General features: G+C 47.5%; 3 protein-coding genes across 3 annotated transcripts in view; all 3 read right to left on the bottom strand.

Annotated features, from left to right (window-relative positions):
- The window catches only part of LOC116982168 (zinc finger protein 239-like), a 1,102,810-nt gene that overhangs the window by 472,830 nt on the left and 603,019 nt on the right, over positions 1-26,961 (bottom strand). The gene's annotated exons all lie outside the window — the stretch shown is intronic.
- LOC116982169 (tubulin alpha chain-like) lies at positions 12,791-17,848 on the bottom strand. Its single transcript, XM_033035478.1, has 5 exons — positions 17,828-17,848; positions 17,699-17,792; positions 17,407-17,555; positions 15,337-16,005; positions 12,791-12,976 (listed from the first exon to the last, which is right to left on the bottom strand). Exons 1-5 carry the CDS (start codon positions 17,846-17,848, stop codon positions 12,791-12,793), a joined length of 1,119 nt encoding a protein of 372 aa, XP_032891369.1.
- LOC116982170 (tubulin alpha chain-like) lies at positions 19,474-22,072 on the bottom strand. The gene is made up of 4 exons (XM_033035479.1): positions 21,820-22,072; positions 21,562-21,714; positions 20,622-21,301; positions 19,474-19,770 (listed from the first exon to the last, which is right to left on the bottom strand). The coding sequence occupies exons 1-4, from the start codon at positions 21,938-21,940 to the stop codon at positions 19,474-19,476; spliced, it is 1,251 nt and encodes a 416-aa protein (XP_032891370.1). The 5' UTR covers positions 21,941-22,072.

Here is a 26,961-nt window from a genome sequence, read left to right as displayed (position 1 = left end):
GGAGGAAGCAAGGGTATAGAAACTAGCAAAAATGCCAGGGGAAGGGGAGGAGAAATTATTTTTTACTCAACAAATTATGACCTAGGTTATATTCCCTTAAAAAGTGGTAAAAAAGACTCAATAATAATATATATATTTAAAAACAATTCAAAGACGCATGTCAAAGAGGAAAGGGGGTTACATTAAGTGGATAAATCATTCAGTGCTACTACAAGCAGAATTCTCTAATTCCATCCACATTGTGTACACATGGTTCTTCAGATTCTATCAAGTAACAGTGAGGGCAGAATTACTGCCTAACAGCGCCAGAGACCCAGGTTCAATCCTGACTGTAGGTAGTAAGTCAGCAAGTTTTATTTATATAGCACGTTTTAAGTCAACTCACATTGACACCAAAGTGCTTTACAGAAAATAGATAATAAGTATCCATACCATAGAAAATGGTTAAAATAAAGAAAATGGACACAACACATTATAGAGTTCAACACAAACATCCCCCCACAGCAGAATTAAAAATGTCCACTGTGGGGAAAGGCACCAGAAAGTTAGTCCTCTTCCTCTGAAACACCCGAGGTCGGGGCCCATTTGTGGCCTTGCAGCCAGTCCGATGATTTTCAGGGCCCTCTTGCCGTGAAGATGGAGCTCCGACATCAGGTGAAACAATTCCTCAAGCGGCTTGGAAAGTCTGGAGCGGCTGCCTCCTCCCCGGAGACCGGAGACCGGGGCACTCGTAGCCCTCAGGCCGCGCCGGTTGGAGCTCCGACCCCGGCGAATTCGATCCCTGGCTCCGCGGTGCTCCAAATCCAGCGCCGCCCGCTGCCGGACGCCCGCAGCCACAACTCCGCGATGTTGGGAGTTGGCGGCCACAGCGCTCCGGTGCTTACCGCACGACGACCCCGTAAGGCATCGCCCGCTCCCTGTTGGTATCCCAGCGCTGCACCGCCCCCGAAGCTGTAGTCCCGGCCGGTCCTGACAGGAAACGCCGCTCCATTCTCGATGGTAGACCGCGAGGACGGGGCGAAGAAGCAGCTTGGAAGGATGCTGCCTCTCCGACCAGGTAGCGGACTAAGAAATAAAGTTTCCCCCTTCCCCCACCACATAAAAGACCTCCAACTAGGTGCTGTTTGTGTGGAGTTTGCATCTTCTCCCTGTGGCTGCGTAGGTTTCCTCCAGGTATTCTGGTTTCCTCCCACATCCCAAAGACGTGAGGGTTTGTAGGCTATTTGGCTTGGTTAAAATTGTAATTTGTCCCTAGTGTGTAGGATTGCGCTAGTGTACGGGATGGTTGCTGGTCGGCGCAGACTCAGTAGGATGAAGGGCCTGTTTCTGGGAGTGGGCGCGTTCTTGATCGCATCAACTTTACCCTTGGTGGGGTGTGGACTATCCTTGTCTATCTTATGACCCAAGTACTCTACCGAGTTGTGAAAGAACTCACACTTTTGTGCCGTCACTCTTACACTGTGTGTCTCAAGGCATGTGAGTACCACTTCCAACCTTTCATCATGTGCCTGCCTGCCAGGGGCTGAGATGAGGATGTCATCCAAGTAACACACCACACCTTCAATTCCCTCTAGAATTTGTGTCATAAACCCTTGAAAAATCCCTGGGGCTGATGATATGCCAAATGGGAGCCTATTGAACTGAAACAATCCCAAATGCGTGTTGATAGTCATCTTGGATTTAGATTCTCTCTAATCTAAAACAAACTAAAGGAAGCCGTCCAGCCATTCGAAACTGAATGTCCTCCTCCTTTAACCAGACGGATTCTCCTTCATCAAGGAGTTGAATCATTTGTGGCTCTATGACACCACCCTATGAAAATTGACTGCCGTGTTTGCTACCATCATCGACACTTCAAACGTAGTTAACTAGCCAAAGCATCAAGGGATATTCCCATTTGATCGTATGGCACAATAGAAATGCAACTGATATCCCAGTCCAAGTAGAACCACACCTTAGCTCAGCCAATTCATTCTTGCAGGAGGACGGATCTTGCTCTCTGTGCTCCTGCTGTGTTGTTTGCTGAAGGGTTTCCAGTACTTCCTTTTCCTGCAAAATGAAAATAGTGCTCAATCTTTATACACACATGAATGTAAAACATGATTACAACATGTTTACAACATGAAACCACAACATATCTTTGCTGTGTCCATCTTGGAATCTTTTAAATTAAAATGTAAAAACACAAATATTTATTCATCATATGCATCCTGAGGAACAAGTCCCATCAATGAGCAATGTCATGGCTTCATCTTTAGTACCTTTAGATTTAGTATCCTGCTCAATTTATTCATTGATGCAAGGGCTTGTTTCCGTGCATGTCATTAGTAAATGAAAGTGCTCTTTTAAAAAGTCCCTTCTAAGATTTGTGCTTAAAAAACATTAATTTCTACCTTGAGATCATGTTTGCCTTATTTGAAGTTTCCCAATATCCTCCAGACATCTGTCTCTGTCCGTCTGTACTGCCAGCAACGTTTTCTCAAAAGATTCTGCCCGAGAAGCAACTTCCTTGTTCTCATTAATAACATCCAAAAGTCTTTGCTTCATCACTGACAATCCCACCAAATATTCTTCAGGTTTCTCCTGCGCTATTCCATCAGCACTTTCAGACATTTTCACTCCCGCCTTTACTCGAGCCAGATTTTCAAATTCTGTTCATAAATTTTCAATTCTTTTAAGTCAGCTCTTCTAATATCAGTTTTCTTTTTTGAGTTCTTCGCATTCCAGAGTTTTAGTTTTAAGTTGTTGCTGAAGCACTTGAATTAATTGCCTCTCATTTGTTTCATTTTTATCCTCTTCTTTTTGGAAACCAATAGCATTGAGCTCTGTAAGCTGTTCCAAAATTTGCAGATTTTCTTCTTGCAAGGACTTTGGGCTTTCATTACTTTGTTTAAGGGGTCCTTGTGTAACTTTCCATTGCCCTTTGAAGTTGGATTTCTCATTCTCAAGATTCTTAATTTGCTGTTGTTGCTTTTGCTTCAACTGATTATCCTTCAAAGACAGGACCTGGTTTAGCTCCCCCCTGTACTGAACCAACTGTGCTTTTATCAGCGCGTTGTCAGAATTAAGGTCATCCATCTGGTTGAGAACATTTCCGATCTCTTGCTTCAGTTCATTGTTTTCAGCTGCACTCTCCTGAATGATGCGATGTTTCTGGCAATGCATGTCGAGATGCCATTGTTCCAGCTCCGTGTATTCTGATAACATGCGGTCTCGGTCATCTTGCAAGGAGGCCATCGATTTTGTGAAGGCACCCGTCTGGCTAACAGCTTTGTCTTTTTCTTTCCTAACCTTAACAAGTTGGATCTCCAGCTCTTTCATGGCTCTGGCTCCTTTCTGGTTATCTTGTTGGAGAATCCTCAAATTATTTTCATAGTCATCTATTTGCTTTCTATGTTGCTGCTGGATTTCCACTAGATAGTCAGAAATGTCACTGTCTTTTGATGACACAAGCTTTGAGAACTCTGCATCCTTACTGCTCAATATTAGCTTCGGCTGCTGGGAAATGCCTCTCAATTTCCAACGTTGCTGCATCCACTCTGTCTTTGTCCCGTCCCAGCAAATCCAGTTTATCCTGGTATCTCAATATTTCTTTCTGATGAATTGTTTTCAGTTGATCTAAAATCTCAAGTAGTTCCTTTTCCTTCTTAGTAATTTGAGCTTTTGTCTTCTCTTCGTTCTTCCGAAGATCTTCTGTGAACCCTAAGCACTGCATTCGAGCACCTTCAGTTTCAGTTCTGGTGTCTTGGAGCAAGACTTTATAAGATGCAAGTTCTTCTTGAACACGTCTGACTTGCCTTTCAGACTCGGAAGCTTTTGCAGTCATAGACTCTAGTCTCTTGCTCATTTCATCACAGGTAGATTACGATGTTTTGACACATCACTCTAAGTCCAAAATGAGCTCCTGGTACTTGATGCAGTCCTTCTGCAAAATAATTATTTCCTGCTGCTTCTCTTTTAACAGTTCTCGAAGCTCCTTGGTCTCACCTTTAGACGAGGTATTACCCCTCCGAGCAGACCCAAGCCTCACTTCAAATTCTTTCACCGGTTTTATTTCCTGTACCTCTTTTTCTTTCATCAGATGAAGTTTCTCTTCTCTGAAACAGTCCAATTCATTGACAAGTGAATTATTTTGCATATGTTAACTGATCTATCTTGTCGACATTTTTAAGTCATTCTGCCTCCAAACACTCTCTCTCATTTTTTACCTTTTCTGACATTTCCTGGAAATTTTCAAGTTCTTCCTGGAGAAGAGATTTGTCATCCTCTAATTGTCTACGCTTCTGAGACAACAATGGTCCTACTTGCCTTGTCGTGTGAACCTTTCCTTCCTTCAGCACAGGCTGGTCCTCCAGGGATTGGGAATCTAATGACAGTGGTTCATTAAAATCAGCCTGATCAGAATCATCCTCACTCTGCAACTCCTCTATGATGGATATGGATGAATTAAATTCATTCAGCAGAAGCTCGCCCTCATTTTGGGTTTTGTCAAAACTGCGCTCAGCAGTCCACCTGCGCAAATATGTGTGAAGTTCTTTATTCTCATTCTGAAGACTTTCTTTATCAATATTCAATGCATTTGTTTCTGCAACAACACAACTATCAGTTTTCTGGTCAAGTTGGCCCTGCAAGTCATGACTTTCAGCAGAAGTTTTCTATGTTAACACGTTAATATTAATTTTATTATTAACGTGTCAACATAGTATAACTTACAAGAAAACTCCACCACTGGGGTGAAACCGGGGGCTCCACAGTCGGTCATTCATTTGTTTGTGCAGCTGCCCGCTGGTTCAGCCTTCTCCAAGATCTATTTAAGAAAGAACTGCAGATGCTGGAAAAATCAAAGGTAGACAAAAAATGCCGGAGAAACTCAGCGGGTGAGGCAGCATCTACGGAGGAAAGCATCTATAGGCGACGTTTCAGGTCAAGACCCTCATTCAGACTGATGTGAGGGGGGGGGGTGAGGGGGGTAAATAGAAAGGAAGAGGCGGAGACAGTAGGACTAGAAGGAGAGCTGAGAAGGGGGATGGGGAGGAGGGAGAAGACGAGGGCTATATAAAATTAGAGAATGTTGATACCGCTGGAGTGTAGACTACCCAAGTGACAACCAATGCTGTGGGGAGATATGTTGCCAATGTGGTCATTGATACACTGGAGGCAGATCAACCATTAAAGGAGTATTTGTTGACATCGGAAGTATTGGAGAAGTCAAACAGCTCAACTATTGCTCAGTTTACATCTTCACTTGCTGTACTTTGGACAGAAGGTATAAAACACGAGAATGTTCTTCTGTTTGTGACTTTAACGTTTAATTCCCTCATAAATAATAGTATCCTGAATAATAATAGAAACGTTTACTTCCTTGCACATGAATCCACAATACATTTGTACCACGGAACAACAAAGTTGCTGTATTAACAACCCTTTAAATTTCCCAAATGTAGTTACTTGGTATCAAGCTAAGATGAATTCACCAACGCTCTACTCATTTGCTTTGATGTATATTAAATACTTCCCTTGAAAAATACAGATGGGTAAATGATCGTCAGTAACAGCGACAGAGATACTGTGCACATTGGATGGAACCCAATGACTATTAACACCAAACATGAAAAATGGGAGTTCAAATTAATCAGGCTGTCACAACCCCAGAAGCCGTCATTTTGCCCATTATGTCCAAAACTGATCTTTAATTTGAACTGTTCAAATGTTTATATATAAAGGGTAAATTTGCTAAAATGACAAATATTGCTGTACTTTCCAGATTTGTCAGTGATTTCCAAAATCTCTCTATTGATGTCATTTTACTTTTAATATTAGAAATGGAGCATGATTGAGTCTGATATAATGCTTTCTCCTTGAATGAGGCCATCCATCTCAGTCCAACTTATGATGGCACTGAAAATTGAGTTGAAGGCTTTTTCAGTTTAGCAAATCTCAGTATATATTTACCTTCTCAAAACTACTGAAGGCTTTAGACTTTCGAGATGCAGCAACTCTACCACTGTGCTACTATGCTGCACCCCCCCCCCCCTCCTCCCTCCAAACAGAAACTATTTTATTCAACCTTGGCAAAGCTTAAAATAAATAACAGCGTAAAATGTCGAGTGAACTCAAGCATTACATTTCCACAGATATTTAAAAGTGTCAGACTGAGCACATACCATACGCTTTTGGCCAGCTGTGGTCTGCTTTGTCCATCCTTGATCCTGTCCTCGTCTCTGAAGTTCCCCCAGTTCCTCCTCCAGCTCCTGCAGTTCTGAGATCAAATCTGGATCAGAACAGCCGGGAAAGAACCAGTTATCCTCAATCAGTTTTGTGCCACAGGAAGACACGTCATTCAGAAAGACAGCATGAACACTGACACAATATGGACTGATTGGACTTTGGTGACCATCACTACCTTGTGGCTTCCCCAAGTTAAGGTGTTAGTTTCTGACTGGGCTAAAACACCTTGCAGCTGGCTGGCTGGCTTTACATTTTAAAAGCTTGCAGTAACAAAGCTAAATTTACATCACTGGTATCCCAGAGACAACTAATACCAATACTGATTTATGTATTGACATTATTTCAGTATTTCTTCAGGAGAACCTGTAAATCCATGAATAAACTGAGTGAAGCCTGTGTAGTGGCCATTTGGACAAAAGGGTAAGTGTGCTACCTTTGTAATTAACAATGTAAATAAAACTGGACAAAACTATTGTCAGCATGGATTTTGATGCCGAAAGTAAAAATGTTAGAATTCCAGCTTTAAAAAGTCGACAGTAGCCTTTGTCTTGACTGAAATATGGACAACAAACAGATCCCTAAATAGAGGTGCACTCGACTTTCAAGTCATCAAGATCACTAATCAAGTCATTCACTTCTTAAATATTTTAAATTAAAACAAAGTAAACTGTATGATTTGTTCCAAGTGAGAACCAGAGAGCACCACAATTTACCTTCTCTTTCATCCTCAAGTTGCCTCATCCTTAATTCCATGACATTCCTCTCATCGATGTCATGGCTCGGTGTTGGCTTATAAACCGTTTCTCGCCACTTCATCAGGCGGCTGTGCAGTTCCTCTGCAGATTCAGATTCACTTGTCTACAGACACATTACACACAAAGCAACATCATCCACTCATCTAACTGGCCAATTAGATGCTTGATGCCATAAGAAACAGAAACGCTGAGACATGATACAAGAGTAATGATTCTCTATGTTTGCCTCCCGGACATATTTGATTCACAAAATAGCAAGCTGATTTGTAGTTGAGAGTTATTCAGCAAGATGACCAGAGGTGTGATCAGCATTAAAAAGTGAACTTCATGGTGAAAACTATAGTTTGTAAAAGATAGTTTACCCTTTTTTATTCTCTGCTGGAAATGATTTGATGATTTCAGTGATTTTCAGATATAAGTAAAATTATTTTAATTGTCTTTAAGATAAATGGACCTATGGACAATGAAGCACTGACTTGTTCCATTTAATGTACATCTTCAAGACATATTGTTACATGTTATTAGAATTGCAAGTTGTAGAATTGGATAATTGGAAACTTTTATTACATAAAATCAGCCCTTGAGCCTTATTCATTCTATCACATGATCATGGCTGATTAGATCTTTGATCTAAACATTTACCTAATCCCCATAACCCTCAACTTTCCTGCAGTGTAAAATTCTAGCTGGCTAACCCTTGAATATGCTGAATGGTTCTCCACCCACAGCTCTGGAGGGTAAAGAATTCAAAAGATTCTGAACCCTCAGAGGGGAAATGTCAAGTACTTTGGATCCGTCTTCACTGAGGAGGACACAAACAATCTTCCTGATGTACTAGTGGCCAGAGGATCTTTGGTGATGGAGGAACTGAAGAAAATTCACATTAGGCAGGAAATGGTGTTGGGTAGAACCCCAGGGCCTGATGGTCTGCAACCCAGGGTACATTAGAAAGTGGCTCTAGAAATCATGGGTGGCTCTAGAAAATTGGTGTTAATTTTCCAATGTTCTATAGATTCAGGATCAGTTCCTGTGGATTAGAGCAGTGGTTATCAACCTGTTTTAGCTCATGGCCCCCTTGGGATCTTTTAATTTTTCTGTGGCCCCCCTGACATTATTAGCGGGAAAAAAGTACTTAATATTATAATACCTTCCGTAAAAATATCAGTATGTATTAATTACACATATATTCTCTTTGATTCTATTCCACAAACATCAAAAATATTTCAACTACATAGATTTAAATTTATTAGAAGTGAAATTTAGGAGGCAACAGGGTGGTAGCTCTGTGGCCCCCTTCATTGAACCTGTGGCCCCCTAAATCCCAAAATCTTTCTGTGCCCCCCCTGAAATTTGCCATATGGCCCCAGGTTGGGAATCACTGGATTAGAGGGTAGCTAATGTTATCCCATTTTATAAGAAAGGCGAGAGAGAGAAAACAGGGAATTATAGACCAGTTACCCTGACATTGATGGTGGGGAAGATGCTGGAGTCAAAGATGAAATAGCGGCATATTTGGATAGCAGTAACAGGATCGGTCCAAGTTAGCATGGATTTACGAAAGAGAAATCATGCTTGACTAATCTTCAGGAATTTTTTGAGGATGTAACTAGGAAAATGGACAAGGAAGAGCCAGTGGATGTAGTGTACCTGGACTTTCAGAAACCATTAGATAGGGTCAAATTTGATAGGAGATTAGTGGGCAAAATTAGGGCACATGGTATTGGGGCTAGAGTGTTGACATGGATAGAAAATTGGTTGGCAGACAGGTAACAAAGAGTAGGGATTAACGTTACCCTTTCAGAATGGCAGGCAGTGACTAATGGGGCACTGCAAGGCTCTGTGCAGCTATTTACAAAATACATCAATGATTTAGATGAAGGGATTCAAAGTAACATTAGCAAATTTCCAGATGACACAAAGCTGGGTGGCAGTGTGAATTGTAAGGAGGATGCTATGAGAATGCAGGGTGACTTGGACAGTTTGGGTGAGCGGGCAGATGCAGTTTAATGTGGATAAATGTGAGATTATCCACTTTGGTAGCAAAAACAGGAAACCAGATTATTATCTAAATTGTGTCAAATTGTGAAAAGGGAAAGTACAACGGGATCCGGGGGTCATTGCTCATCAGTCAATGAAAGTAAGCATGCAAGTACAGCAGGCAGTGAAGAAAGCAAATGTCATGTTTGCCTTCACAACAAGAGTAGTTGAGTATAGGAGCAAAGAGGTCTTTCTGCAATTGTTAAGGGCCCTAGTGAGACCACACCTGGAGAACTGTGTCCAGTTTTGGTCCCCTAATTTGAGGAAGTCCATTCTTGCTATTGAGGGAGTGCAGCGTAGGTTTACAAGGTTAATTCCCGGGATGGCGGGACTGTCAAATGCTGAGAGAATGGAGCGGCTACGTTGTATACTCTGGAGTTTAGAAGGATGAGAGCAGATCTTATTGAAACGTATAAGATTATTAATGGTTTGAACACACTAGAGGGAGGAAACATGTTCCCAATGTTGGGGGAGTCCAGAACCAGGGGCCACAGTTTAAGAATAAGAGGTAAGCCATTTAGAACGGAGACAAGGAAACACGTTTTCACACAGAGAGTTGTGAGTCTGTGGAATTCTCTGCCTCAGAGGGAGGTGGTGGCCGGTTCCCTGGATACTTTCAGGAGCGAGCTAGAAAGAGTTCTTAAAGATAGCGGAGTCAGGGGATATAGGGAGAAGGCAGGAACGGGGTACTGATTGGGGATGATCAAACAATACAATACAATACAATACACAATACACATTTATTGTCATTTGAGCCCCAGTGAGACTCAAACGAAATTTTGTTTCCACAGCCATACAAACAAAAACAATGTCCTACAGACATACACACAATTAAGTTCACACAAACATCCATCACAGTGAACCCACTGTGATGGAAGGCAAAAGTCTTTTCTCTCCCCTGCTCTCCATGTCTCTCCCGATGTCCAAGCCCCAGGCGGGCGATGATAAGTCCCACGGCCATTTTAGGCCGTGCCGGGCGATTTACGGCCCCGCTCCCGGTCTAGAAGTCTCGAAGTTGGAGCCCCCGGCGGGCGCTGTAATGTCCCACGGCCATGAAGCCGTGCCGGGTGATGTACTTCCCCGCTCCGGGTCGTTCCAACCCCGCGACACGGGCTGGAGAAGTCGTGTTGCGGGAGCTCCGGGAAGCGGTCTCTCTCTCCACCCGGACCCGCGAGCTCCCGATGTCCCAGTCCACCGGACCTGCGGCTGCGTTGCTGGAGCCTCCGAGCCCCAGGAGTCGAGTCGCAGCAGCGAGTCACCACCGCTCCCCACGTTCCGAGGCCGACCAGCCCCACGATGGTGAGTAGTCCGCAGCGCAGTCTCCCGAGCCCCCGGGTCGTTCAGGTTGGAGGCCGCTCCACGGTGCTAGGCCCCAACGACAACGGAGACCCGACAGGGAAAAGGTCGGGTCTCCAACACAGGGAAGAGATTTTAAACGGTTTCCCCCTCCCCCCCCCCCCCACCCCCGCCCCCCACATATACACATTTAAAAACCAGTATTTAAAAAACACCAAACATTACATTTAACTAGACAAAAAATAAAAAAAGACAGACAGGCTGTAGGAGCCGCTGCAACGAGTCGCGCCGCCACCAGGAATGTAGATAAAGCGTTCCCACGGGTACTCGGCATTTCTGTTATTTGTGCGAGTGACTTGTCCGTCTCCCGAGCTTTCCCGTTAAATCTTGAATGAACATTGTGAATCCCCATTCATAAAAGAGAAGGTAATTGCGCGGGGGTGTAAATAATTGACAATCTGCTGCTGCCTGGCCGCTGAGTTAAAAAGTTCCCACGGTCACGATATACAGTGTATCGTGAGTCTTGCGTGGGAACTTTTTAACTCAGTGGGCAGGCAGCAGCAGATTGTCGGTCCCTTCAGTTTCACCCCTCCTACACCCCTCTGCTTCCCGGCCATGTGTGTGACCCCTTCCCTCCCCTCTTCAGCTCCCCGCCCATTGCACCGGCGCGGGGGCTTTGCACTGTCTTCACGTTGGCGATGCTAGCAGGAAAGTGCCAGTCACCGGATACGTCAGGACCAACGGGACACCGACCCCCAGGCCCACTGCAAGCACTGAGATCCCAGACACCCACAGCCAGCAGCAGCGCAGCCCCGTTCCAACTCCAGAGGAACACGCTCCCCGTAGGGACAGAAGCTTATGGTGTGCAAGGTACGTCTTGTTCTTGGGGTTGCGGATGAGGGGGCGCAGCTCGGGCTGTGACGTCTCCGGCCACGTACAGGAGCTGAGACTGGGAACTGTGGGGTTGTTTGCAGTTGCATAGGGAGGGGGCAAGGGCGGTACAGTTCACAGTCTCAGCTCCAGTCCAGGGGGGTGGCCGCAGACGTTAGGACGAACGGGACACCGACTGCAAGCACGGAGCTCCCAGAGACTCACAGCCAGCAGCAACTCTAGCCCAGCCCCGCTCCAACTCCAGAGAAACCCCTCTCTCTCTCTCTCCTCCCTCTCTCTCTCTCTCTCCCTCTCTCTCTCTCTCTCTCTCTCTCTCTCTCTCTCTCACTCTCTCTCTCTCTCTCTCTCTCTCTCTCACTCTCTCTCTCTCTCCCTCTCTCTCTCTCCCTCCCCCTCCCCATGGGTTCCTACTCTCTACGCCTAGGCCCCAATCCACCATCCCTCTCATCCTTCCTCCCACCTATCCCCTAATGCCCCTGTCCCACTTAGGAAACCTGAACGGAAACCTCTGGAGACTTTGCGCCTCACGCAAGGTTTCCGTGCAGTTCCCAGAGATGGTTGTCGGAGGTTGCAGGTAGTGGAAGCAGGTAGGAAGACTGACAAAAACCTCCGGGAACCGCACGGAAACCTTGGGTGGGGCGCAAAGTCTCCAGACGTTTCCGTGCAGGTTTCCTAAGTGGGACAGGGGAATACAAATGTTTGCCGTTTACTTGTTCCAAGTTCCTCTCCCGAGTTTTACATTTAAACCAAGCCGATTTCCTGCAAACTCTTACGCCATTTCGCCTATCACTGGGATCAATTTACACCAAGCTAATTAACCTGCAAACCTGCATGTCTTTGGAGTGTGATTAGAAAACTCACGTACAAACATAGAAATGAGTGCAGAAGCAGGCCATTCGGCTCTACGAGCCAGCACCGCCATTCAATATGATCACGGCTGATCATCCTAAATCAGCATCCGATCCTGCTTTCCCCACATATCCCTTAATTCCGTTAGCTTTAAGACCCATACCCAACTCTCTCTTGAATATATTTGTCGGCATTGACTAGTTGACAATTTCCATGCACTATGGTACAACATCTCTATGGCTCTGTCTCCCGGTGGCAAAGTAGCACTGCGTTAGAGTTGCTGCCTCACACACCACCAGTTTTCTCCGGATGCTCCGATTTCCTTTCCCACACTCCAGAAACAAACATTTATGCAGGTTAATTGAATTCCTATAATATATATAGTGTCCCTAGTGTGTAGGAAAATGCCAGTGTACCGGGAACTGTGTACTGGTCAGCGCTAATTCAGTGGGGCGAATGGCCTGCTCGCACGCTGAAGTAAAAGTCCAAAGTCTCAAGCGAAATTATAGCGTTAAGTAGGAGGGAAGACGAATTGAATTTAAAATAGATTTATTACGTTTATTACATTTCATAAATTATATTTACAACATTAGTAATAAAAATAAACGAGTCTTTCTGGATATTCACTCTTCCTCTTCGGCCTTCCTGTCCAGATCCGCTGAATCGATGCCCACTTCTTCGTAGTCCTTCTCCAGCGACGCCATGGCCTCCCGCGCGTCCTGGAACTCCCCTTCCTACAGACCCTCTCCCACGTACCAGTGGACAAAGGCCCGCTTGGCGTACATCTTGTCGAACTTGAGGTACACGCGGGTCCAGGCCATGGATATGGCGGTGGTGTTGCTCAGCATGCAGACGGCTCGCTGCACCTTGGCCAGGTCGCCCCCCGGCACCACCGTCGGGGGCTGGTAGTTGATGCCCACCTGCGGGAGAAAGAGAAATAGCGTTTAGTTCGGTTGCAGACACATTGGAAGGATCCATATTAACGGGACGGAGGTGGAAACATAGAAACATAGAAAATATGTGCAGCAGTAGGCCATTCGTCCCTTCGAGCCTGCACCGCCATTCAGCATGATCATGGCTGATCATCCAACTCAGTATCCTGTACCTGCCTTCTCTCCATACCCCCTGGTCCCTTTAGCCACAAGGGCCACATCTAACTCCCTCTAAAATATAGCCAATGAACTGGCCTCAACTACCTCTGTGGCAGAGAATTCCGGAGATTCACCACTCTCTGTGAGAAAAACGTTTTTCCCATCTCGGTCCTACAAAATGTCCCCCTTATCCTTAAACTGTGACCCCTTGTTCTGGAAAGGGGTCACAGAGAACGTGTTTCCGGCTTCAGGTTTCTGGGCGTCAACATCTCTGATAACCTCTCTTGGACCCACAATACCTCAACACTGGTCAAGAAGGCTCACCAGCGTTTCTTCTTCCCGAGGAGACTAAAGAAGGTCCATCTGTCTACTCAGATTCTGGTGAACGTCTACCGCTGCGCCATCGAGAGCATCCTTACCAACTGTATCGCAGTATGGTATGGCAACTGCTCTGTCTCCGACCGGAAAACACTGCATAGGGTGGTGAAAACAGGTTCCTCACTCCCCTCCATTGAGTCTGTCCAAAGCAAGCGTTGTCTGCGAAAGGCGCGCAGCATCGTCAAGGACTGCTCTCACCCCAGCCACAGTCTGTTTACCCTCCTCCCATCCGGGAGGCGCTACAGGTTTATCCGTTGCCGGACCAGCAGGTTCAGGAACAGTTTCTTCCCTGCGGCTGTTACACAATATAACTCTGCACCTTGGTGATTGCCAGTCACCCCCCCCCCCCCCCCCCCGGATAGTAAAATTGCACTACTGCTACAGTTTGTACATATATATGTTTTACTGTTCATTATTCTATGTTTGCTCTTCTGAGTGAGATGCTAACTGCATTTCGTTGTCTCTGTACTGCACACTGCACAATGACAATAAAGATTGAATCTAAATCTGAATCTGAATCTGAATACAAGATGAGATGCATCTGCCGCCGGTAGGTGGCGCAGTGGCGCAGCGAATTAAAGCCGACCTCCATTACTTTGTCACGACAACATGTCGGCGATGGATTAATAGGCAGTGTGCATAAGTGAGTGGTGAAAGAGAAATCGGTGCGCTTTTAGCAGAGGGACACCAGTTTGGTTCTTCGGTTGGAAGAAGCCGGAGCCACCCAATGGAGTTCTGGAAATTGCAAATGGTTCCCGCTAGGGTTGGAGTTCCACGAAAGCAGCTGTTCCAGAGCGCTGTAGACCCGGGATCGATCCCAACCTCCGACGATCCGCCGCCTTACCCCTTCCCACTCCCCCCACCGCAAAGAGGCTGGTGCTGGCAAGTCGCATGGAGGAATAATGCAAATATATGGGAGTGAACGAGCGTTACATAGAAACATAGAAAATAGGTGCAGGAATAGGCCATTCGGCCCTTCGAGCCTGCACCGTCATTCAATAATATCATGGCTGATCATCCAACTCAGTATCCTGTACCTGCCTTCTCTCCATACCCCCTGATCCCTTTAGCCACAATGGCCACATCTAACTCTCTCTTAAATATAGCCAATGAACTGGCCTCAACTACATTCTGTGGCAGAGAATTCCACAGGTTCAGCACTCTCTGTGTGAAAAATGTTTTTCTCATCGCAGTCCTGAAAAATTTCTCCTTTATCCTTATACTGTGACCCCTTGTTCTGGACTTCCCCAACATCGGGAACAATCTTCCTGCATCTAGCCTGTCCAACCCCTTAAGAATGTTGTAAGTTTCTAAAAGATCCCCCCTCAATCTTCTAAATTCTAGCAAGACGTAAGTGACAAGAGAGACTGGAATTACTGGTTCAAGTTCAAGTTCAAGTGAGTTTATTGTCATGTGTCCCTGACAGGACAATGAAATTATTGCTTTGCTTCAGCACACAGAACATAATAGGCATTAACTACAAAACAGATCTGTGTGGGAGTGTCAGCATGGACCCGATGGGCCGAATGTTACTGATCGTGATCTAAAAAATGAAGATTTGCGCCTTTAAACGAGGGAAACCCCTGCTAGTTATCAAGATGCCGGCGTGACCCATTGGACAGGAGTCTCCTAGAAACCTTCAATGGTTCCCTGGATGTTTAGAACCCAGGCCCTCGGTTTGGAAATAACGTCTCCTGGTTTATGCAATCGTGGAGCGGTTGGTCTGGCTGTGGTAGATGTCACAGCCCAGTGCGAGACCAGTGTTTGGGTCAAGCTTCTGCCGCGTGGATTCCTGCACAACCTCCTCCTACATTGAACCCGGTCGGACACCATTCCACGAACTGGATGGAGCGCTTGATCTTGATGATGGCGATGGAGGCGTTGACGTCCTTGGGCAACACGTCCCCGCGGTACCACATGTATTTGCCCTGGCGGGGGTCGCACTTGAGCATCTGGTTGGCCGGCTCGAAGCAGGCGTTGGTGATCTCCGACACGGACAGTTGCTCGTGGTAAGCCTTCTCGGCCGAGATCAGGGGCGCGTAGGTCACCAGCGGGAAGTGAATGCGCGGGTAGGGGACCAGGTTGGTCTGGAGTTCGAGCAGGTTCACGTTGAGGGCGCCGTCGAAGCGCAGAGAGGCGGTGATGGACGGCACTACCTGTCCCAGCAGGCGGTTGAGGTTGGTGTAGGTGGGGCGCTCGATATCCAGGTTCGGCCGGCAGATGTCGTAAATAGCCTCGTTGTCCAGCATGAAGGAGCGGTCGGAGTGCTCCAGGGTGCAGTGGGTGACCAGCACCGCGTTGTAGGGCTCGACCACGGCGGTGGAGATCTGCGGCGCCGGGTAGACGGAAAACTCCAGCTTGGATTTCTTGCCGTAGTCGACGGACAGTCTCTCCATGAGGAGGGAGGTGAAACCCGAGCCGGTGTCGCCCCCAAAACTGTGGAAGACGAGGAACCCCTGCAGTCCGGTGCATTGGTCGGCCTGTGGGCAGATAAAGCGGAGAGCATTGAGAAGAGGGAAAGGTGTGGGGGTGAGTGTGCGTGTTACAGGGGGTAAACTGACCCTCTGGAGAGGTGGATGGCGCTTAACATTAGTGGTTTTAGTTTAACATTTGTGGTCGGAAAGATGCGAGGGAGTATCCGAGGGACAGGTTATGAATGCATGTAGATATACATAGGCGGATTAGGCTATGTAGCTGGTTGGTCGTGTGTCAAGAATCTGATCGAGGTTTACATAGAAACATAGAAAATAGGTGCAGGAGTAGACCATTTGGCCCTTGGAGCCTGCACCGCCATTCAATATGATCATGGCTGATCATCCAACTCAGTATCCTATACCTGCCTTCTCTCCATACCCCCTGATCCCTTTAGTTACAAGGGCCACATCTAACTCCCTCTTAAATATAGCCAATTAACTGGCCTCAACTACCTTCTGTGGCAGAGAATTCTATGTGAAAAATTATTTTCTCATCTCGGTCCTAAAAGACTTCCCCTTTATCCTTAAACTGTGACCCCTTGTTCTGGACTTCCACAACATCGGGAACAATTTTCATGCATGTAGCCAGTCCAACCTCTTAAGAATCTTGTACGTTTCTATGAGATCCCACCTCAATCTTCTAAATTCCAGCGAGTACAAGCCGAGTCTATTGAATCTTTCTTCATATGAAATTCCTGACATCCCAGGAATCTGCCTGGTGAACCTTCTCTGTACTCCCTCTATGGCAAGAATGTCCTTCCTCAGGTTAGGGACGAAAACTGTACGCAATACTACAGGTGTGGTCTCACCAAGACCATGTACAACTGCAGTAGAACCTCCCTGTTCCTATACTCAAATCTTTTTGCTATGAGTCATGTGTCAGGTTTATGGGGAGAAAGCAGGTAGATTCATAGCAAAAGGATTTGAGTTTTATAAGTTTCTATAAGATCCCCCCTCAATCTTCTAAATTCTAGCTAGTACAAGCCGAGTCTATCCAGTCTTTCTTCATATGAAAGTCCTGACATCCCAGGAATCAGTCTGGTGAACATTCTCTATACCTGTAGTTGATGCAGGTACTATGGCAACGTTTAAGAAACATTTAAACTGGCGTGTACATGTATATGATAGGTTTGGAGGGATATGGACCAAACGCGGACAGGTAGGACCAGAGTAGATGCATCGGTGTGGGTCGATGACTTGTTTCCACGCTGCACAACTCTATCGCTATATGACCCAGTGGGCGCGGGGAGGAGACGTGAACGGGGATCCAGTCGGGTGACGATCGCTGAGCTGCATCATGAACGCTGAACCATTCATGAACTGCGGGCCACGGGCGAACCAGGATCACCAGATCGGTGAACACCGGGCGCTGGTTAATGGTTGGATTCGGTTCCACAACCGACCAACCAGCTTCCGGATGCGATCCAGGACCAGGCCGACGATCTCCTTGCCGATGGAGCAGTGGCCCCGGGCGTAGTTGTTGGCCGCGTCCTCCTTACCGGTGATGAGCTGCTCGGGGTGGAAGAGCTGCCGGTATGTGCCGGTCCGCACTTCATCTACAGGGGAGCAAACAGAAAACGGAGAATGAACCAGTTCATTAAGAAACTGGTTCATTAAGAATCACACGCCCCTCGGAAAACGCCGCGGGGAAGGTTTCAGACAAGGCTCAACATCTCAGGACTCTCCCGTTTCACCTTACCGATCACCGTGGGCTCCAGATCAATGAACACGGCCCGGGGGACGTGCTTGCCCGCCCCAGCCTCGCTGAAGAAGGTGTTGAAGGAGTCGTCGCTCCCCGCCCCCCCCCCCCCCCCCCCCCCCCCCCCCCGATGGTCTTGTCGCTGGGCATCTGTCCATTCGGCTGGATCCCGTGATCCAGGCAGTACAGCTCCCAGCAAGCGTTGCCCCTCGGATTCCTATTAAATCTTTTCCCGTTCACCTTGAACCCGTGTGGTCTGGTTCTCGATTTAGCCTGCTCTGGACAAGAGATTGTGCATCTACCCGATCTATTTCTCTCATTAGTTTGTACACCTCTGTAAGATCACCTCTCATCTTCCTGCGCCCCAAGGAATAGAGGCCCAACCCACTCAACCTCTCTAATAGCTCACACCTTCTAGTCCTGGCAACATCCTCGTAAATCGTTTCTGAACCCTTTCAAGCTTGAACATATCTTTCCTTTAACATGGTGCCCAAAAATAGGGCACAATATTCTAAATGCGGTCCTACCAACGACTTATGCAACTGCAACATGACCTCCCAACTTCCATATACATCACTCTGACTGATAAAGGTCAATGTGCCATTAGCCTGTTTGACTACCTTATCTAACTAAAACTCCACCTTTAAGGAACCGTGCACCTGCACGCCTAGAACCCTCTGCCCCACAATATTCCTCAGAGCATTGCCATTTACTGTGTAGCTCTTTCCCTTGTTCGACGTCCCAAAATGCAACACCTCACACTTCTCAATATTAAATTCCATCACTTATTAATGGTCCTCCCCTCTTCCCGCCTCCCCTCGTAAAATCCATATATAGTTGAAACCCCATGAGATTTTTTGTATTCCCAGTGGCCAAAGACATTTGACCTTCCCGATGCTCTACCTAAGCGCTTTGCTCCGTTTTGTATATTCCATCGGGACCCTGTCCCATCTCAACATCCTAAAACTTACTTGTATTTCATTTTGTGTAGGAATGAACTACAGATGCTGGTTTACCGCCGAAGATAGACACAAAATGCTGGAATAGCCGCGGTCAGGAAGCATTTCTGGAGAAAAGGAATAGGTGACGTTTCGATTCGAGGCCCTACTTCAGACTCATCAGTTTCCTTCATGTGTTTTTTGTTTTTCAGAGATACAGCGCGAAAGGAGTCCCGTCGTCTGGCCGAGCGTGCGGCGACCAGCAATTCCCCTACCTCAAAATTATCCGACACACTAGGGACAATTTGCAGACGCCAAATTAACCTGCGAACCTGTAAGACTTTGGAGTGTGTGAGGAAGCTGGAGCACGCTGGGAAAACCGACGCGGTGACAGGGAGAACATACAAACTCCGTGCAGATAAGCACCAGTAGTCAGAATCGAACCCGTGTCTCTGGCGCTGTAAAGCACCAGCTGTACCGCTGCGCCGCCGAGGTCGTTTCCTCTTTTCTTATTGACTGAATTTACCATCCAAGCTTCAGGAAAACCGCCATCCGCATCCTTCATGTTCTGTGGAGCACGCCAGAACTGAATTCCAATCACCTCGTCTTTAAATGACTCTTACAGGTAGGATGAGGACTTACATACGAACAGCTGCTCCCAAATTACTCTCCCCACGTTCTGCCTAACAATGTTGTTATTTTCCATTCTCAGACCTCAAATAAATCGACAAAACAATCGGTCCTTAAAATAATTTTATCATCATAAGTACAATATCTATCAATATAATCTATTAAATCTGTATTAAATTAAACTTCTAACTACTAAATTAATACATTTTATTCTTCCTCTTCCCCCCTTCTCTCGAGGTCGGCGGAATCCACGGCCACCTCGTGGTAGTCCTTCTCCAGCGACGCCATGTCCTCCCGCGCGTCCTGGAACTCTCCTTCCTCCAGCCCCTCTCCCACGTACCAGTGGACAAAGGCCCGCTTGGCGTACATCTTGTCGAACTTGAGGTTGAGGCGGGTCCAGGCCATGGAGATGGCGGTGGTGTTGCTCAGCATGCAGAGGGCACGTTGCACCTTGGCCAGGTCGCCCCCCGGCACCACCGTCGGGGGCTGGTAGTTGATGCCCACCTGCGGCCGGTAAAAACATCTTAAAATTAATTCTTCTTGCACAAATATGCTTGCATTATCGGTTTAATACTGCGCCCTTAAATTGCACAGATTATCATTGATTGATAGCTTAGCGATTCCGTTAAATAAATCTCTGGATGTAATTATTCTCCGGATTGCAAGCTCCGATACATGTGTGTTCGAGCCATGAAGGTATGATGCTGTGCAGCTGGGAAGCGTGCTATTCCAACCACCTTGTCCATGCCCCACAGTTGGCATATTGAGCTCGCTCATTTGCATGCGACTGCCCTTTATCCTTCTAAACCCTTCCTGTGCATCCTATGTTTTGGGAATTTCTATCTATGTTATAAATGTGGCAAACGTAAGGGTTTCTAGCTTTACCTGACAACTGGTTCCAGATGCGGACTACCCTCTAAACAGATTAATTGGTCGGGAGGTCCTTCTTAAATATCTCATCTCTCGCCTCACGTAGAGGACATCCAGTTTTGAGATGTTAAGATGAGAGATCATGTCCCTCGTGATCTTGCACACCAGGATATGTCCTGCCCCTCAGATTTCTACGCCCCAAATAAAAAAAGCCCCAGCCTATCTAACCTCTCCCATAAACACAAGGCCGCAAGGCCAAGGACTGTCCGGGTGACACCCTCCTGCACCCTTTGCAAAATATTCACAACCTTGAAGAAGGTGTGTGTGTGTGTGTGTGTGTGTCAATCGGGTGCTGATATGATATATTTGCAGAGTACAAATGGTGCCAAGGATGTATTCGGAGTCGTTGCATGTATGTAGTTATTCCAGCAGATGAATTAGACTGCATGTGTGTGCATGGAAACGCGAGCGTTGGTCACATTCACCTTGAACCCGGTCGGGCACCAGTCCACGAACTGGATGGAGCGCTTTGTCTTGATGGTGGCGATGGAGGCGTTGACGTCCTTGGGCACCACGTCCCCGCGGTACAGCATACAGCACGCCATGTACTTCCCCTGGCGAGGGTCGCACTTCACCAACTGGTTGGCCGGCTCGAAGCAGGCGTTGGTCAATTGGGAGACGGACAGTTCCTCGTGGTAAGCCTTCTCTGCAGAAATAATGGGAGCGTAGGTGATGAGCGGGAAGTGGATGCGCGGGTAGGGAACCAGGTTGGTTTGGAACTCAGTCAGGTCCACGTTGAGAGCGCCGTCGAAGCGCAGCGAGGCGGTGATAGACGACACTAACTGTGCCATCAGGCGGTTGAGGTTGGTGTAGGTGGGGCGCTCGATGTCCAGGTTCCGCCGACACACGTCGTAAATGGCCTCGTTGTCCATCATGAAGGCGCAGTCGGAGTGCTCCAGGGTGCAGTGGGTGACCAGCACCGCGTTGTAGGGCTCGACCACTGCGGTGGAGATCTGCGGCGCCGGGTAGACGGAAAACTCCAGCTTGGATTTCTTGCCGTAGTCGACGGAGAGTCTCTCCATGAGGAGGGAGGTGAAGCCCGAGCCGGTGCCGCCCCCGAAACTGTGGAAGATGAGGAACCCCTGCAGTCCGGTGCAGAGATCGGCTTGAGGGTGGAGATGGGACAAAAGCTCAATTCTGTGCCAACGTTTAAAGGGAAGGAGCGACACGAGAGGGGCATGGTGCTCTCTACAGTCGGCGCAGAGCGAGATGGTTCGGTGAGTATCTCAGTGATAAATAGAACGGTGACAATGAGTATTTGGGAACATCGTGGCCGCAGCACTCGCGAATGGGCCGGTGAAACCGGATACATTGGCGCTGTAAGCACGCGGAGCGGCAGTCGGTAATTTGCAGTCGCTGAGCAACCTACCAGCTTCCGGATGCGATCCAGGACCAGGTCCACGATCTCCTTGCCGATGGAGCAGTGGCCCCGGGCGTAGTTATTGGCCGCGTCCTCCTTGCCGGTGATTAGCTGCTCGGGGTGGAAGAGCTGGCGGTAGGTGCCGGTCCGCACCTCATCTGTAGGGCGGTATAGAGAGAGTAAACCATTGCCACACACTGCCCCATCCCCGGAAGGGAAGGACTTAAAAGAACGGCCAACATTCTCTGCACCTCCCAACTTACCGATCACCGTGGGCTCCAGGTCGATGAACACGGCCCTTGGTACGTGCTTGCCCGCACCCGTCTCGCTGAAGAAGGTGTTGAACGAATCGTCGCCGCCTCCGATGGTCGAGTCGCTGGGCATCTGTCCATCCGGTTGGATCCCGTGCTCCAGGCAATACAACTCCCAGCAAGCGTTGCCAACCTGGACGCCAGCCTGGCCGATGTGGATTGAAAGACACTCGCGCTGTTGGCGAGGGGAAACAGGCGGTGAGATGTTAGGGCGAGAGGTGAGCGTTGGTAATTTATCGTTTACTGCTGCGGGCCGCGTGATTTCCATAATTTCTATTGATCACCACTTGGACTTATTCATAGCCAGTTTGGCCCTGATCGCTCACCGTCCCCCGCCCAATATGACCACCTTCTCAGTTCCACCCAACATTGTAATTCGCAGACTCTCCACGCTGCCTTCGCCGAATGTAACCCGCAAATTCCTCGAAATTGCATTCCTCGTTTCCCTGCCCAATATTACCCTGCGCCCTCCCTCCCCCCGTCGCCGTCTCATTCCCGCTCTCAGTTCCCAGTTACCCACTACGTTCCCATTCTCCCGCGCGCTGACCATGTTGCTCCGCTCGCGTGGTTCTCGAGACTGTGACGCAATGCGGCGCCGCTCCGGTATTTATACGGCCCCCGGGGATAGAACGGTGGCGTTGGCCAAACGCGCGCCGATTGGGCAATGAGAACAATGACCTTGGTTGCCACAGGAAACAAACATAGAAGGTTCCAAGGCGCTCGTTGATGAATAATCCACAGTGTGTGACGTAGAACAATGGACCTTCAGTGACGCAATCCATTGTCTGCCTTCACCTCCCAGATTCCAATCTATCAATTACAGCTGGAAATTAAAGTATCTGACCACATGCCTCCAAATGATACCTAGCGCCAACTATTTGACTTCCTAACCCCATGCAATCAACTGGTCGTGTTAATTTAGCCACTTTATCAGTGGGAAACGTTGCTGCCGATCACAGCGAATGTGATGTTAATCCCACGCATACAAGAGATAACCATCACTTTCGCTCCGTTCATCATAATCCGGGATCCCCGGTCTATCATCGCATTGTCTGAGATCAATGGTTATTGATTGATTACCATCACGTGTGCTGCGAAACAAAATGTTAGGCGTACTATACAGGCAGATCACATCACTCCTCAGTATATCTGGTAGCGCAACAGGAAACAAATGAGCAACGTGCAGAGTGTAGTGTCACATCTAGACAATAAAAAGAGCATTTTTATTTTCAAGCATGAGGACCACGGGAAGGTAGCACACGAGAGGTCAGCTGGGAACAAGCTGTCCCTGAATCAGGTGGTACGTTCTTTCATGCTTTGGTACACGCTGTCCAACAGAAGTGGAGAGAAGAGTGAATGACCGGGGCTTAAGGGAGGGAGGGGTTAGGGGTGGGAGTGGCCCTTGATTGTGACAATGGCATGCAATTAGATGCCAATTGATAAATCTCGGATTAATAAAGTGCCATTGCACTTCTTGATTGATTGAAAGATGTACTCTACAAATATGATGACGCGCAATCCATCAGAGACCCAGCAATCTCCAATTTCGTTAGGATGAATCACAATCATATCACATTGATGGCTTTATAGAGACATAGAGTGTAGAAACAGGCCCTTCGGCTCAACTTCCCACACCGGCCAGCATGTCCCAGCTACATTGGTACCACCTGCCTGCCTTTGGACCATATCAATCCAAACGTGTCACATCAACCTGTTTAACTGTTCCTTATACGTTCGGATAGTCTCAGCCGCAACTACCCCCTCTGGCAGCTTGCTCCATGCAACCACTGCTTTTTGTTTGAAAAGGTTACAGCTCAAATTCCTATTAAATCATTACCGCTTCACCTTGAATCTATTGGTCCTCGATGCCCCTACTCTGGGCAAGACATTCTGTGCATCTACCCGACCCGTTCCTCTCATTATTTTTAACACCTCTATACGATCACGGCTCATCCTCGTGCGCTCCACGGAATAGCGACCCAGCCTACTCAACCTCTCCCATAAATTCAGACCCCCTAGCCCTGGCAGCATCCGCGTAAATCTTCACTCATTGACTGCCAGGGTCTAGGGGTCGGTGCTGTGGCCGCTGCTCTTCACGTTGTATATTAATGGTTTGGATGAGGGAATTGAATGTTTGGTGCGAAGTCTGGTGATGCTGCGAAGGTCGGTGGAGGGGGCAGATAGTGTGGAGAAAGCAGCGGCTCTGCCGAGGGATTTGGGCATGTTTCGAATGTCGGCAAATACATGGCAGATGGAATATGGCGCAGCAAAATGCGGAGACCGGCATTTTCATATTAGGAATCAATCGAAGATTATTTTCTAAATGAGGAGAGAATTGTGAAATCTGAGGTGCAAAGGGACTCGGGAATGCCGATACACGATTCCCAAAAATATATTTTGCAATTCGAATTGATAGTAAGGCAGTAAAATGCAATGCAAGCATTTATTTGGTGAAGACAAGAAATGTCCCATGGCCATTTCCTCCTCATCCAATCCATAACTTCCCTTCCTTGCGCGTGAATGGTCCTCCCGTCTCCCCGCCTCCCCTCGTATAATCTATATATAGTTGAAACCCATGGGATTTTTCATATTCCCAGTGGTCAAGGACATTTGACCTTCCCGATTCCCTACCTAAGTGCTTTGTTCCTTTTTGTAAATTCCATCGGGTCCCTGCCCAATCTCAACTTCCTAAAACTTACTTGTATTTCGTTTTGTGTAGGAATGAACTACAGATGCTGGTGTACCGCCGAAGATAGACACAAAATGCTGGAATAGCAGCGGTCAGGAAGCATCTCTGGAGAAAAGGAATAGGTGACGTTTGCGGTCGAGACCCAAATTCACACTCATCAGTTTCCTTCAAGTGTATTTTGTTTTTCAGAGATACATCGCGAAAAGAGTCCCGTCGGCTGGCCGAGCGTGCGGCGACCAGCAATTCCCCTACCGCAAAGTTATCCTACACACTAGGGACAATTTACAGACGCCAAATTAACCTGCGAAGCTGTAAGACTTTGGAGTGTGTGTGGAAACCGGAGCACGCTGGGAAACCCGACGCGATGACAGGGAGAACATACAAACTCCGTGCAGATAAGCACCAGTAGTCAGAATCGAACCCGTGTCTCTGGCGCTGTAAAGCACCAGCTGTAACGGGAATGCTGATACAGGATTCAGAAAAATGTAATTTGCAAGTTGATAGTAAGGCAGGAAATTGCAATACAAGCATTTATTTGGGGAGGACAAGAATATTTTTTTAAAAAACGGATGTAATATTGAGGGTTGAAAAGGCACTGGTGAGCGCATTTGGGGTATTGTGACCAATTTGGGACCCTATATCTAAGGACTGATGTGCTGGCGTTGGAAAGGGTATGGAGGATGATTATGATCACAGCACCGATTTGGGTTCACGTATGATAAACGTTTGACGCCACTGTGCCAGCACTCGCTGGAGTGCAGAAGGAAGAGGCGAGAACCTGACTGAAACAAATGGGTTGCAGAGGCTATCGCGTGAAGGCAGGGGAAGTAAGATCACCCACGATTAAATGGCGGAGTAAGCTAGAGTCATAGAATGATACAGTGTGGAAACAGGCCCTTCGGCCCAACTTGCACTCACCGGCCAACATGTCCCAGTTACCCCAGCCCCACCTGCGTGCACTTGGTCCATATCACTCCAGACCTGGCCTAGCCATGTAGCTATGTAACTGTTTCTTGAACGTTGGGACAGTACCAGCATCAACTAGCTCCTCGGGCAGCTTGTACCGTACACCCACCAGCCTTTGTGTGAAAAGGTTCGCCTTCAGATTGCTTTTGAATATTTCCCCTTCACCTTGTACTTATGTCTCCTGGTCCTCGATTCCCCTACTTTGGGCAAGAGACAGTAAGAAATGTGGGAGAACTGGGAAGGACCCATTATCTGTTATTTGCACTTGATCAGTTTATTTATTCATGTGTGTATATATTTATATAATGGTATATGGACACACTGATCTGTTTTGTAGTAAATGTCTACTATATTCTGTGTGCTGAAGCAAAGCAAGAATTGCATTGTCCTATCAGGGACACATAATAATAATGTCTTTATTTATATAGCACATTTTTAGTCAACTTGCATTGACCCCAAAGTGCTTCACACAATTACTTCCATACAGACAGGCAAAGGTGGGTGAAGTGTCTTGCCCAAGGACACACACAGGCAAAGGTGGGTGAAGTGTCTTGCCCAAGGACACAACGACAGTATGCACTCCAAGCGGGATTCGAACCAGCTACCTTCCGGTTGCCAGCCGAACACTTAGCCTATTGTGCCATCTGTCGTCCACATGACAATAAACTCTCTTGAACTTGAACTTGAAGGGGGAGGGGAGCGAGAGAGAGGGAAAGCAAGGGTTATTTGAAGTTAGAGAAGTCAATGTTCATAGCGCATGGGGCGTGAACTACCGAAGCAAAGTATGAGGTGCTGTTCCTCCAATTTGCGTTGGGCCTCACTCTGACAATGGAGGAGGGCCAGGACAGAAAGGTCAGATTGGGAATGTGAGGGGGTGTTAAAGTGCTGAGCAACCGGGAGATCAGGTAGGTTTCGGCGGGCTGAAATGGGAGATCGACTGTCGGAACCTATAGGCCGGGTTGGGTCCGGACTGGGAATTCTGGAATCAGAGCTGGAATCCGCGAAGTAAAACAAGAGGCGCACGTAAGACCCGAGAAAGTAAAGGGGGGTGTGGTAACGTGATTTGATAGTTTATTGTGGAACGCCGATGTTGAAGAGAGACTTGATGGAGGTATAAACATTATGAGAGTTATGCCCCTGTCCCACTTAGGAAACCTGAATGGAAACCTCTGGAGACTTCGCGCCCCACCCAAGGTTTCCGTGCGGTTTCCGGAGGTTTTTGTCAGTCTCCCTACCTGCTTCCACTACCTGCAACCTCCGGGAACCGCACGGAAACCTTGGGTGTGGCGCAAATTCTCCAGAGGTTTCCGTTCAGGTTTCCTAAGTGGGACAGGGGCATAATAAGAGATAGGGTAGAGAGACACAGCTGGTTTCCCATGGTGGAAATGTGTAACCCCAGAGGGGTAGCTATGAAATAAAAGGGGGACATTTTAACGAAG

This window comes from Amblyraja radiata, chromosome 16, assembly GCF_010909765.2.
Source record: "Amblyraja radiata isolate CabotCenter1 chromosome 16, sAmbRad1.1.pri, whole genome shotgun sequence".
Classification (NCBI taxonomy): domain Eukaryota; kingdom Metazoa; phylum Chordata; class Chondrichthyes; order Rajiformes; family Rajidae; genus Amblyraja; species Amblyraja radiata.
The sequence above is the reverse complement of the archived record's forward strand: the minus strand, read 5'-3'. Positions and strand labels throughout refer to the sequence as shown.

Bases quoted from the DNA above. Each gene is read 5' to 3' on its own strand.
- LOC116982169 (XM_033035478.1), bottom strand. From the start codon at position 17,848: ATGCCCAGCGACAAGACCATC. The intron at 17,556-17,698 runs GTAAGGTGAAAC...GCTCCCCTGTAG, and splicing joins TCTGGAGCCCACGGTGATCG to ATGAAGTGCGGACCGGCACA. The intron at 12,977-15,336 runs GTAGGAGGAGGT...TTTCTCCCGCAG, and splicing joins GGTGTCCGACCGGGTTCAAT to GTGGGCATCAACTACCAGCC.
- LOC116982170 (XM_033035479.1), bottom strand. From the start codon at position 21,940: ATGCCCAGCGACTCGACCATCGGAGGCGGCGACGATTCGTTCAACACC. The intron at 21,302-21,561 runs GTTGCTCAGCGA...TCCACCCTCAAG, and splicing joins TCGCATCCGGAAGCTGGTAG to CCGATCTCTGCACCGGACTG. The intron at 19,771-20,621 runs GTGAATGTGACC...TACCGGCCGCAG, and splicing joins GGTGCCCGACCGGGTTCAAG to GTGGGCATCAACTACCAGCC.